The sequence below is a fragment of the Gavialis gangeticus genome, unplaced genomic scaffold, assembly GCF_001723915.1.
Source record: "Gavialis gangeticus isolate Ggan-Ray unplaced genomic scaffold, GavGan_comp1, whole genome shotgun sequence".
In the NCBI taxonomy this organism is placed as follows: Eukaryota; Metazoa; Chordata; order Crocodylia; family Gavialidae; genus Gavialis; species Gavialis gangeticus.
Genome location: NW_017728998.1, coordinates 41695355 through 41708901, shown reverse-complemented (window position 1 = coordinate 41708901; position 13547 = coordinate 41695355). Strand labels below are relative to the sequence as shown.

Genomic DNA, 13547 nt, shown 5'->3' with positions numbered 1-13547 from the left:
TTGTCTAAGAAGCAGAAGCCCGCCTCAGGACACCATTTCCGAAGCCTCAAGTTGACCTCTCTGATGCAGGTCTCGTGTCGTCTTCCATGTCCGCTCACTGGTAGGACAGAAGAGAATACCACCTGTGCCCCTATCTCCTTCAGCATGCCCCCCAGAGCGTGGTAGTCCATCATCAGGTGATCAGGGCTTTTCCTGGCTGCATCATTAGTGCCCACATGGATAAGGACCATGGAGTAGTAATCAGTGGGCCAGGTAATGGCCTGGATCACCCCTGTCACATCCTAAATCTTTGCTCTGGGCAGGCAGTAGACCTCATGTGTCGAGGGGTCCTGGCGACAGATGGGACCCTCTGTACCTCTCAGAATGGAGTCGCCTATGACGATCACTCAATGTTTCTCAAATGTCTATTTTCATCATCCCATACTTCTTCCAGGTCTAAAGCTATTTATCTGAATTTCTCTGAGTGCAGGTATGATGAGATCCACATCCAGACCAAAGTAGTTTTGCAGTCTTTAAAACCAGTCCTGATTTTGCCTATCTGTGGTTGCTTGTGCTTAGGACAAGTAAGCAGTGAAATGATGTTTAAATTCAGCGCCTTCACAATCTGGTCTCTGTGCTTCCTAGCATCCTGTAAGTAGACCAGCAGGTGTTTTCCTAGTTCATTCCTATAATTTGCTACCTTCCCAGCTGAAGGCGTAAAGCACGTGTTCTCTTTGCATGACACTGCATGTTTATTCACAGCCCTGTGAGATCCACTGCAGTGCATTTTCATTTTGGGCATTGTTCTCTGTGGCTGGTGATGCCATGGCATGCATTGTGTTGAGTTTTTAAGTGTGTGAGCCGTGCTGCTGATGTGATTCACGGGGGGCCTGTTCTCAACCTGACCTGGATAAAGCTCAAGGGCTCTTTGTCCCTCTAACACGCACACAGAGAGACGGGTGCATTAAAAGATATGGAGTTTGTGTAACCAAAGACTTAAAAAACTATGCAAGATTCAGCTAATTCCCTGACAATGGATGGATATTCCAGTAACGTGCCAGCATTCCTAACTAAACTGTGGACACTGGTGGAAGATCCTGAAACAAACCATCTCATCTGCTGGAGTACTGTAAGTACAGCTAATACAGCTTGTTAGTTACATTACATGGAACAGCAGGGCACAAACATCTCCAAGACACTGAAAAGACAGACCATTCCACAGTGTTCATCTAGCACTTTACATTTGCAGAGCACCTTGCAAGCACTAGTTGATTTACTGAAAAAGACTGTAGTTCTTTAGAGAGACTTTATGGATCTATGTAATGGTATATTTTTGTAAGCTAGAGAGATCAAGATACTCCAAGGCACTAACTGTGGAGTTATGCATTGTTTCTGGGTATGTCTCTTTGAAGTACTTTGAAGGGTATCTAATCCCCAGATCTTTAACTATTCACTTGCAGGAGTCTGCAGTTAGCACCTAAAGTCACTAGTCACACTGGGGGACCCTAGACACTTGAACTAGTTCCTGCAGTGATCCAAGTGACATATATGTATTGTTAGTTTAGGTTTTTTGATTTTCTTGGGTTTTATTTGTTGTAGTTTTTGGGGGGAGAGGGTTTACAATGATTTCTTATTGTTTTTCATTTTGGGCTTTAAAATGCTATGTGCAATCAGAGGACTAATGTGCTTACTTTTCATGTATCATTTTGAAACCTCACTGCACACCTGACTTGATTAATAGTTGCTGCAAATAATAGCATTAATACCTTCAGCAGTGAATTACCAAATGTGATGTGTTTGTAAACTTGCTTTCCAAAAAAACTTTATCTATAATAAACATTTGGTTTTGTCTTTTTTTAATGTATTTTGGTCTAGCTTTTTTGTCATGTATGTAGGTATTATTCAGTGCTGTTTCCATTCAGAATGCATGGGATGATATGCTAGACACACTGTTGTTTGATTTATGAAATGCCATGTGGAGCTGGTATTACAGGTCTTCCCCAGGCCCTTTATTGAATCACTGGGTTTGCATATAGTGCAAATGCAGAGAGAACTTCCAGAACAGGGAGGATTATATTTTCTAAAAATAATCCCTTTTCCCTTTCAAGTTTGTAATTTGCTAGATTTTCTTGCATTTGGTCAACTATTATTTTTTATTTCTCCACACTTCTTTATAGCATAATCAAGCTGTATCTAGAGAGAGGAACTCAGAAAAGTTAAGGTGAATTAATGAAATGAAATCAATGTGCCTTAATTAAGGGCTTTTAAAGTTCTGTGTGGATCCTTTCATTCATACAGCAGCCTGAGTTTGCTTTAGCGAACATACTAATGTGCCTTTAAACTGTAACAGGATTGCCTGTGGAGGTGGTTTAATGTCCTTCAACTAAGGTACATTGACTCCACATCTTTCTTTGGTTGCTTTAGCTTTCCTGGCTGCCTTATGTAGCTAAGCCCCCACTGTATCCTACTTTGACATCTACCTGAGGAATCTGTAGTAACACAACCATGTCTAGGGCTAGAGCTGTAAGGAGCATTTTGAACAGAGCGCACCCAGTGGCATGAATAAAGTAAATCTAAATTTCAGCTTTTAATTAGGTTAACCAATCCTTCTAATACTTCCTAAGTGTTGACTGAGATGTTTATATCTGAATAATGTTTAGCATACAGGATTATAAGTGAATTGTTCCTTTTCAGAGCTTGCAATCTGTTGTTCCAGACATATGACTCAAGTCACACGGTATTTCTTATGCTTCTTAACTGGATGGTTGGGGAAATGAGGATGAAAAATGCCAAACACACTTTTCCATAAACTAATGTCCTTGCTTTCATAAAAAGAACAGACATTCCCCAAACATTTGTCTGAACCAAAAAACCATTTGTGAAAATGTTTGCTAGTAGTGGATTAACAGTGGAACAAATCCATTGAATCAGACACTTAGTCAGAATTTGATCAAATGTTTATGAGCATACAGCATTGGATCAGCTTGAATTATGAGTTAACTCCAAAGTGGGCAGAGAAGAAGTCAAGCCCCTTCAGATGTAGAGATCAGCAACAGCAGCAAGGGACTCATAATAAAAATGACAGGAGTAGTAGGGTTTGCTTATGTGCATTCTTCAATAGCAATATATTGCATCTAGAAATACAGTAGTATCCTTTTAAATAGTTTGTGAGTCATCCAGTGGTGCTGACTATGTTCTGTGCTTTAGAAGGTGCCAGAAACTAGGGAGAGCAATAGTATGCTGCCTTGCCTAATCTTTTTGTGTATATTCAGTAAACATGGCTATTCTAGGACCCAGCTGAGCCCATACGGTGCCTGTATGAAGAGGAAAAGGTCCAAAACTAACTTCTACAAAATAATAATCTCCTCCACTAAAAATATCGTCGGTTGCAAAAAATATAACCCACATGACAACATGAATGGTGATGCTGAACTCAGCACCATGGAGGATTATGGGTTCTATGCTTTTAGCTTTCCCCAGCTACCTTGTATGGATGTCACTGGTGTCTCAATATTATCTTGCAGTATAATCAAAGCAGAACTAAACAAAAAGTGTGAAGTTTGGAGGTGCCAGTTATGACTCCAAACAAAATCCTGCAGTCTCTTCAGTATTAGAGGGTGAACCATGTGGCACTCACAAGTGTAGTGTAAAGAGCTTGGAGAAGAAATGTGTCTCCAACACAAGTCTGTTCATAGCTGAGAGACAGCCTGGTATGCCCATGAAAAAGTCATTTAACCTTTCTGTACCTCAGAATCCCCACCTGTGGAACTGGCACAAGATCTTAATCCACCTCAGAGGGCCATTGTGAGGACTAATGAGTTTGTGCATAGTGCCAGAGAAGGAAAGAGCTATACATCTGCCACTGATTCACTGGAAAAGGTTCAGTGAATCACAGTAGGCAATACCATTTCTCCATCTCCATTTCCATTCTGAGGCAAAGGAAAAAGCTTGGAAGAAAAGGGCTGTACTACAAATATTAAGGATATTACAGTTGTTTACAAAACTGAATGATCATAAAGGCTGCTGAAGACCTCAGCTATGGATCAGAACTATCTGGACTTCTTTCATTTGCAAAACCAAAAACCAAAAGAAAAGAAGTTGGGGGCGGGTGGGGGGGAGTTTATGAAAAAAGCTGCTGGGGAGTGGGGAACAGGTTTCTCCATTGTTTTTGTGTTTGTTTCTCTGATATCAACTAGAATTTGGAAGCTTGAAGAAATAAGGAAAAAATATATTTGCCCTGGCTGGAGTAAAGGTTCAGGTAAAATCTACTTTACAGACTCCTAAACAAATATCGTGGGATGAGTCAGAAGTGGAACACTATCAGAGATGCAGGTCTGCAGCCTGACACTACTGGCAAAGCCATGGTAATCTCTCTTGAATTCATAATTTTTGGTAAATATTCCACACAAACTTTGAAAACTAGCCTGAAATCCTTGGGTTTCCTTTCTTCCAGAATCTGACAGACACCCCTCTGATCACTGCAGCATAAGATTTAAATGAATCCAAAAATATTCCTGAAAAAATGCATGTGCATTAATTCATGTTTCCATAGTTTTAAGATAGCTGGTTCTTCTAAACGATAGTACATTGGTCTAGTTATAAATGAATCTCAATTTCTTCTGCCCCTTAATAACATAGGGCTGGATTTTATTTATCTAAGGTTTTAGTGAACAGTATCCTGAGTACCTCCAGCCAACATTTGTTATGGTTAGTCATTAAGAGATTGACCTAGGAAAGCATTTCACATGGAGTTTGGAAACCCAGCAAAGATATGGAAATACCCCCATCTTGCATTACTTGGATGCCATCAATCTTGACAACACAAAACAGTTGCATAGCCAACATCACCCACTGACCTTTGTGCCCTATTGAAATGCAAATTGCAAATCCCTGGATGGTAAACCATGCCAATTAGAATTTGCATGGCTCATTAAGCAACAGTTGTGGAAAGCTACTCCTGCAGCAGAATTAGCACTGTCCCTTCATTAGAGAGTGATGGTGTTTATAGTTCATCAATCAGTGTAATATTTCTGCAGGAGACTTGCATACCCCCTCACAATCTCTTTCTCCCAGCTTCCCAATGTCATGTGAGCTCATACTTGCAATGATTCTGTCAATAAGTGATCAGACAAGTCAAAAATGTAGTGCTGAGCAAAAGGTGGGAATATGTGCTAGGTAGACAAACAAAATAGAGACCTTGGAAATTTCCCCCCATCCAGGGAAGGAGGGGTTAACAGAACCTGCCAATAACTTCACTACAAAAAAGGACTCCTATCTTTTCCGCTCAAGTGGGAAGAAAAGAACCTTGTTCAAGACCTATTTACCCTAAAAACCTTTACAGAATCTTTCCAGTATCCTCAAACAAGGGGCTCTGATGAAAAAGAGAGACAGAGATTGACAGACAACAGGAAGCAGATCAAATGGACTAGATGCCCATGGACAGCAAGAAGCAGATCCTTTGCAGGTGTCAGTGAGCTCATCATTATTCTGTTGACTTTAATGAAGCTACAACAGTTTGCACTCTAAGAATCTGCCCCTGTCACTGTGGCTGCCACTGGCGACTTCAAAAACAGCCTAACTTCAGGCTCTGCAAGGAGGTACCCTGTGTTACTGTTTTGAATTATTCCCATTGATGATTAATGGGGTGCTAGCTACTTTCAGACTGGGCCAGAAAGCTTAGTGCACAGGAAGGGTGTAGGCTTATCACAGCAGTTTAGGGCTTGTTAGCTATATACTGTAATTGTTATCAGGACATGAACTCCACTCTTCCACCAACATTGCTCAGTGCCAGAAGTTATTTGTGTTCTCTCAAACAACAGAAGGGAGATTATGTTCTGCTTTCTCTGTCACATACCAGCTCTTTGGTTTTGTCCAAGGGTGCGTGCACTTCTGTGACTACAGCTCATGTAGGTACAAAAGAGCTGGCTTTAAAATGATTGGCTCAGGTACTACTAGCAGTGTAGCCATGGCAGGACAGTGGTCAGTATGGGATGACCACCAGGTTCTCAGGCAGGTTTTCAGTCCATGTGCAGCAGCTACAGTGATAGCAGATACAAAGTGTATGTCACTATTGTACGGCCTGCAGAATGTGGGCCCAGCAACCATGGAAAGCCACAAGAAAATCCAAGAGATGGTGAGGAAAAGAGACACCATGTCACCCATGGACCTGCTCCCAGGAGGTGGATGCCAAGCCATGTGGGAGTGCATCCACCGCAAGGAACTGCACAAAGATCACAGGGACCTAAATTGGCTTATAGCTGACCGAGCTCTTCCGGTAAGGGCCCGGAGATGCAGAGAGGGGCAGTTGGGGAGACCCAGCTGCCTGTGGCCCAACTGCCACGGGGCCACCAAGACAATAGAACACCTCCTGTGTCTCTGCATCTGCACCAAGGAGGTATGGAAGAGGGTATAGCAGCTTTGTGAAGCAGTGACTGGCGTCAGCTGGCTAACCAGCAAGGCTGCGCTGTACAGGCACCTCACCAAAAACCAGGGGAGCCCCTCGCTCCAATCTGACCAGTTTGCATCCTGTGTCAGGAGCACCGTGTGGAAGGCCAGGAGCCAGCTCCTCTACAGACAAACAGATGTAGAGGTAGTGGGCTGTGTGAAGATGGTGCTGAGCGAACTCTGGACCTACCATCAGAAATTGGTAGCAGAGGATGGAGAAGACTCAGCGAACACCATCTGGCACAGGGACACATGGCACAGAACCATACAACCCCTGCCAAGGAAAGAGGAGAGCGACGGCAGCGGAGAAGAGGACGAGACAAGTGGAACGGAGGACAGCGACAACAGCAGCAGCAGCGGGTCCTCCAGTGGAAGCTGGAATGACAATGACAAAGAGACCAGCTGAGCTGAATACCTGACCCCAGAAACAGGGCACGAGTAGACATGAAAGGAGGGCTGGTTGGAGAGACCAGAAAGAACTGGGTGTATTTTGTGTGTTTTGTGTGCGGTTTGCAGACATTGTAATGGGTACAGGTGGCCAGCGGGCCTTTGTACGGGTGCGCAGGAGCAGGGTTTTTTTTTTTCTATAACAGGATCAGTTAGATATATATCACTATATATAGAGAGAGAAATATATTTTTACAAAAAAAAAAAAAGTCACTATTGTCTCTGTGGCCATCCTGAGACCAGTGCTGAAAAGCAGGCCCTGCCCACATGCTCCTGCTGCACTTGCTGGAAAGATGCTGAGTGGTTGCTTTTTGGAGCATGCCTGGGCACACCCTAGGGATTTCACTCAGAGACATGGTGGTTGTGCTCAGCACTGCTCTAACAATTATCACAGAGCATTTTTCCAGCCTGTGATGCTTGTGGTGCAAGAGCAGGTGCATGAAGCTTGTTTCTCAGTGGTGACTTCAGGATTGCAGCAGAGATGGTACCATCACAATCAAAGCAATTAAGCAATTAGTGCAATTATGGCAACATAAATATATTTGCAGCCACCGGGTGAAGACTGTTTTGGGCCACATGACTCATTCAGTCTTCCTAAAACCATCACTCACCTGAGGAATGACCCACTCACACAGCCTTTCTTTCTGACACTGCCTAGAAGTACATGTAGCTGAATTAAGCAAGTCAACTGTGCTGAAACGTGTCATGGTACAGCTGATTTGGATCACTGGGTGAAATGCATGCCACCCTTTGCACCACCCTTGATGGTGGAGGACAAGGGGCAATGTGATTTCCTGACATTCTTCATTCAGCCAGACCTGGGGCATGAATTTAACTGAGTGAGGAAAATGCCACAGAGGTAATAGATGTCCATCACAATAAAGCAGCAGAGTCTATATTGCCACCTTTTGTTGCACCACTGATTTTCCTTCCATGTAGCATAAAAAAGGGTAATGATGTCTATTTGCATTTGTACTGCCCTAAAAAATATTATGGCAGCACAAGTGAGACGTTAGACAATGTTGGTTTCCACCCTATGTTACGTTCCCCAAGTTTAGCAATTAGTGGAAAGAATCACAGATCCTACCCCTGAACAGGCTTGAGTAGCTTTTGGTAGTTATGTAGGTGTTGCCTGCAGAGCTAGTGGAGTTGTTGCATCTTCCGTGTATGTGTAAATAGTAAACAGGCAGGTGCTAGGAACTGATGTTCAAAAGTATGCAGTAAAGGTTCTGGGTTGGTGGAGTTACAGCAAAGTTTCACTGTAATATGTACTGCTGTAGGCTTCCTTTCCACAGGTCTGGAAACACTGGGAGTCTGGAGATGCCCTTGGGCCAGGGCATGGAGCATTGGCAACCCCTAGCATTCAGAAATCATTAGCCAAGCCCCTCCAAGTCATAATGTTTTAAAAAGCATGTGTATAGCTCTCTCAGGTTCTTTATTTTGTCTTCTAGTTTGTGAATCTTTAGCTGACACCCAAGTGACATTTTCAAGCACTTTGTCACAACCATGAAAAGCTAAGAAATTACTGGTACTAGTTTACAGAAATAAAAGTCTTGATCTCCATAGTCATGTGGCTCCAAGACCTGAGGTTTTAAGAAAGCACCAAATGTTATGAAATTCATTGAGAATGTGCAAGTGAGTGGCACCGGGTGAGCAGCACACCTACCAAATGATAGACAATTCAGTTTATTGGAGGTCCTTGTGCCCTGTCCCATTTCCTTATCCAGTGCTAGAACTGCTTGCAAGTTATTTGGCTCCTGTGGCTAAAAGCCTTGGGTCCCTGTATTCTGTTTACTCACACATGCATCTTTGCCTGCATATCTCTCTTCCATTGTTGTAGCACTTCTGGATTTCCTTTTGACCTGTGTTAGGTTCACAGTCCCCATGAAGAGCCATCAGTCCTGTTGAGGAGCAGGTAAAATGTTATTCTTTAGAATGCTCTGATTTCTCCTCTGGTTTGTACATGCACATAGTTCTTGTGTTGCCCTGCAGTACTCATGGCTGTATGGAAAAGCAATAAGGTCACAATAGCCAAGGAAACCTTAGCCTCAAAGTGGAAGTCTTGTGTTCTGCCTACCCATCTAGGTATTGCCATCATTGCATCTGGTGATGTTTTTATGGTTTGGCAGCTATGGCCCGAACACAAAATTAATTTGGCTTCAAGACATTTGTGGAGATTCCTGAATTACTTCACGCTATCATTTTCTTTTCTTTTTTCTATAGAATGGAACCAGCTTCCATGTTTTCGATCAAGGACGGTTTGCCAAAGAGGTGCTGCCTAAATATTTCAAACACAACAATATGGCCAGTTTTGTCCGACAGCTGAACATGTGTAAGTACAATTCTAGCTCAAAGAGCAGTGTTTCACAGCCAGGATGCTGTAGTGTTAGCACTGTTGGGTGTACACACATGGTTCACAAGATAAACCCAGAGATTTCAAATAGGAATCCATAATGTTAAAAACGTTTTGACCTGCTGTGGACTTTCTGAGTTTTTTGCAACAGAAGAATTTCTCTATTATTTTTCCATAGTCAAAAAAATGAGTAAAAACTAAGCTGGCATTTTCTGAGCAGTGCCTTGAGTCTAACAAAGGGTGTTTTGAGCCTAAGAAAGTTGAAAGCCACCGTCCTAGAGTGTGCTGCCATGCAGACATCACTTGTCTGGTGGGAACCACAGGAATAAAATTATATACATAAAAATAAATAAGTTTAGATATAAAAGCCAAATCCCAAGCATGGTCTTCAAAACATGTGATATACAAATAATAAAAGAAGTTGATTGCTTTTGCATTGATATTTTTGCCTTACCTTTCATGGTAGCAAGTAGCATTTATGCTGCAAAAAGTTTATAATTCTATAAGTATAGTGCTTATAATTCTATAAGCTTCTAATTCTATGAGTAAGATGATGCCAGGTGTATGCTTCTAAAATGAAGTTATGTGTCTAAAATGAAGAACTTCCCTTGTAAAGAGAACAGTTTGTGCCATATGGATAAGCAATTAGAATAGAAGGCTGCAGTCTGGTTGAAAGGTTCTGGGGAATGCATAGATCATGAAAGGTTTGTTTTCAGAAGACAAAGAGGAGATTTCCTAGTACTATATTTACAGGAATGCGTAAAGGTTATTTAAAATAACATATTATAAGCTAAGGAAGTTTCATTCCATAGTCTTCTGCTTATGCTTAGTAAATCTGATTACATAAATTTAGTCATTATTTTTATGAATCTTGCTATATGGAAATTTTTCTGTATGGAAATTTACTGAAACTTGTATGAGACAGATCCTCTACCATTAGTGCATCTTAAGAAACAGCTGTCACCGGTGCTTGGGACATGGCACTACTGAGGACCATTTTCCATCAGTTTTTCTTAGAACGTCATCTCTGTTGAGAAATCAGTTTTTATTGACCATTGACCAGGTGCTCAGTACACCTTTCTTTGTGAATTGTAAGTATGTAATGGCATAGTTTGTATGTTAAGCCACTCTCAAAGGATCTCAGATCTAGTTTTAAAAACCCATCTAGTTGTACAGGTAAGTGCAGAAAAGTCTCCAAAGGACAGCTTTTAGAAGGCCCAGAGGCCATTTAGGTGCCCAACACTCACTGAAAGTCATTGGCATATAATACTGATTTGTGCCTTTGAAAATCTCTCCCAAACTCTTTTTAGAGTAGAAATCAGCAAGGCTATTTTATAAGAACTGTTTTTTTAAGGCTTTGATAATATTAAATTGCTCCTGGGCTTAGAAAACTAGATTTAGTGTTGATTTAGCATTTCTTATTAACTTCAATTAAAATAACATTCTATCCTTTCTTAATTATTGGGGAGGTATTGATGTTGGTATTGAAAAACCCACAGCAACTGAACATTTCACATGACTCATTCCTAAAAAAGCCTTGAATGATTACAGAACACATGATCTGTTCCACTAAAGTATCTCTTGGATAACAATATACCCCAAATGAATGCTTTTAAAGGATAACATTCACCCTGTGCAGAAGGCCAGCACACTGCCTATGCTTTATTTAAGACCTGCTTGGAGAACTCACATGGGGGAATGGTGCTGCTTAGCACATGGGTTTGACTGTCTGTCTGGAGATGAATTTTGTCTTTGATTACATTTTAATTTTTCTTAAAAGATTTAGAAAGTAAAAATGGGCAACTGATCATGGGCCTTTCACTTCAAGTCCAGCAGTTCATAGCCAGGCTAGGTCAGCCCTGCTTCAAAGCTGTTCTTCTCTGATAGCTGTTCAGTAACCCACGTAGAACAGATGAGTGATCATGGGCAAATTTGTAGTGGATAAGGGCCTCCATCAGATTAAACTGGCTGTAGAGATTTCCCTGCCATAAACTGTTTCCATCCTGAGGTTTAAGTCATGTTTGCCAAGACAAATTAGGCTTGATAGGAACTATTGGGATGTTATGTAACCAATGTAGGGTTTGCTCTTCACAGCATATTGACAAAATCTAAGATAGCCCTCGGGCAGAAGTGAAGGGATATCAACTGCATTTAAGAATCAGTGGGTAAGTGTGTGTGTGTGTGGGGGGGGACACACATAGGGGTCAGAGCACTAATTTACACACTGAGATCCTTTTTCCTTCCTGTTTGGTCCTATCTATCTGTTTTTCACCAGTTCTGTTTATATTTAGATGGCTTCAGGAAAGTGGTAAATATTGAGCAGGGTGGCCTTGTCAAGCCTGAACGTGATGACACAGAGTTCCAGCACCTTTATTTCCTACAAGGTCATGAACACCTCTTGGAACACATCAAAAGGAAGGTAGGAACTGAGTTTCAGCTGCACCTCCTCTTCTAGGGGGTTGTTGTGCATCTGATGGCTTACTGTCCTCACAAGGTGGTAGAAAGGAGTTTCTTTCAAGGGTTGTGCCATTAGCAGACCTCATTTACTATAATCTTTAATCTTAGAGAAATAGAAGGTTTTTTAAATCATCTAGTTAATTTTCACAAGGCTAGTGCTGCACTGATCCTTTCTGTCAAATTGTATTTAAAACATGCCCGCTGATGGGATTTCCTCTACTCCTCTTAGATTCTTCTCTTCTTATTTTTCATGGTTTTCACTCTTATCTTTTCATTCAATTTGCCTAAGCACAGTTCCACAGGCCACTTCATACTCCTAAAAATGTGTCCACTGTTTTAATTTATTACAACTGAATAACCTAGCTGTAGATGTGAGTCCTGTTTAGAAGCCCTTGCAAAGCTTTTACCTCTCTGTGCATATGTTGTTGATGTCTGTCTTATGTTTTCTTCTCAGGTCTCAGTTGTAAAAAGTGAGGAAACTAAGATGCGCCAAGAGGATCTCAGCAGATTGTTGTATGAGGTCCAGATCCTGAGAAGTCAACAGGAGAACATGGAATGTCAAGTGCAGGATATGAAGCAGTGAGTTAATCCTATTCACATGGTTCCTTCATAACATTGGTTTCCTTGACATTGGTTTCCTTGTAAACCTTGGTGAGTACTTAAAAAAATGAGCCTCACACCTCCAAAAGCTTTATCTTGCAAACACATTGACATTCCTGCCATGGCCAGTGAAGGTTTTTGGTTTTAGAACAGATCTATGCTGTCCAGTGATAATTATCTCGGGGCCATGCTCAGATCCTGGATGCACCTGGATCATAACTTTTTAGGACCTTTTTGCAGTATGGTTAAGCCAGTGATTCTCAACCAAGGTGGAAAGATTCACAATATAAACCAAAAGATCTTATGTTATTCACGTGATAAACCATAAATTCAAATAGGAATTCCATAACATCAAAAACATTCTGATCTGTTGCAGTCTTCCTGAGTTCTTCGCAACACAAGATTGGTTTCTTACTTTTGCATAGTCAAAAGTAAGTGAAAGGCAAGATCTGGAATTTTCCAAAGGCTTAAAGATTTGATGGACTCTGTAATTTTGGATGCACAGCTCAGTTCCTTTGTGATTCTTATTCCATCAAGTATACTCTGGCCTTCCTGTAAGGCTTTCTAAGAATTTTCCAAGGGCTGCCTTGAGTCTAAAAGGGTTGAAAACCACTGATGTAAACTATACCAGCAAAAGATCTCTCTTCTTCATGCTCGTAACCAATGTAGTTTTGTCAGCAAAAATTTGTTGAAAATTTTACCCATCCAACAAATCCAAAAATTTGTTGAGTGAACATGACCTTACTACTATTGTAAATTAGGAGTAATTCTGGTGATGTCAATGGATCTGTTCTAGTGGAAGAGGATCATCAGGACTGATGTTCACATTCATTCACATTTCAAATTTGAATTTGAAATGTGAAATCAAATATGAAATGTTAGCATAGATGTAGTTAGGGATCTTCTGGAAGGGCTAGACATTTTTAAATCTGCAGGTCCAGATGCCTTCCACCCAAGGGTGTTGAGGGAACTGGCAGGGGTCATCACGGAGCCCTTGGCCCAACTGTATGAACATTCATGGTCATCTGGCCAGGTGCCAGGGGATTGGAAACTGGCTAATGTGGTCCAAATTTTCAAGAAGGGGAGGAAGGAGGACCCAAGTAACTATAGGCCTGTAAGCCTCATCTCAGTGCTTGGGAAGATCTTGGAGAGAATCATCAAGGAGCACATCTGTGGGGGGCAGCAGGGGAGATCATGCTCAGGGGCAATCAGCATGGGTTCATCAAAGGCAGGTCCTGCCTGACCAACCTGATTGCCTTTTATGACC

The 13547-nt window shown here is 41.6% G+C and overlaps 1 protein-coding gene across 1 annotated transcript in view; it reads left to right on the top strand.

The window, feature by feature from the left end:
- Positions 1-304: 304 nt before the first annotated feature.
- HSF4 (heat shock transcription factor 4) overlaps positions 305-13547 on the top strand; it is a 37678-nt gene continuing 24435 nt past the window's right edge. Inside the window, 4 exon segments of the mRNA XM_019505771.1 lie at positions 305-1108; positions 9094-9202; positions 11515-11642; positions 12135-12259. Of these exon segments, the coding sequence (XP_019361316.1) occupies positions 986-1108; positions 9094-9202; positions 11515-11642; positions 12135-12259 (485 nt within the window). The 5' untranslated portion in view covers positions 305-985.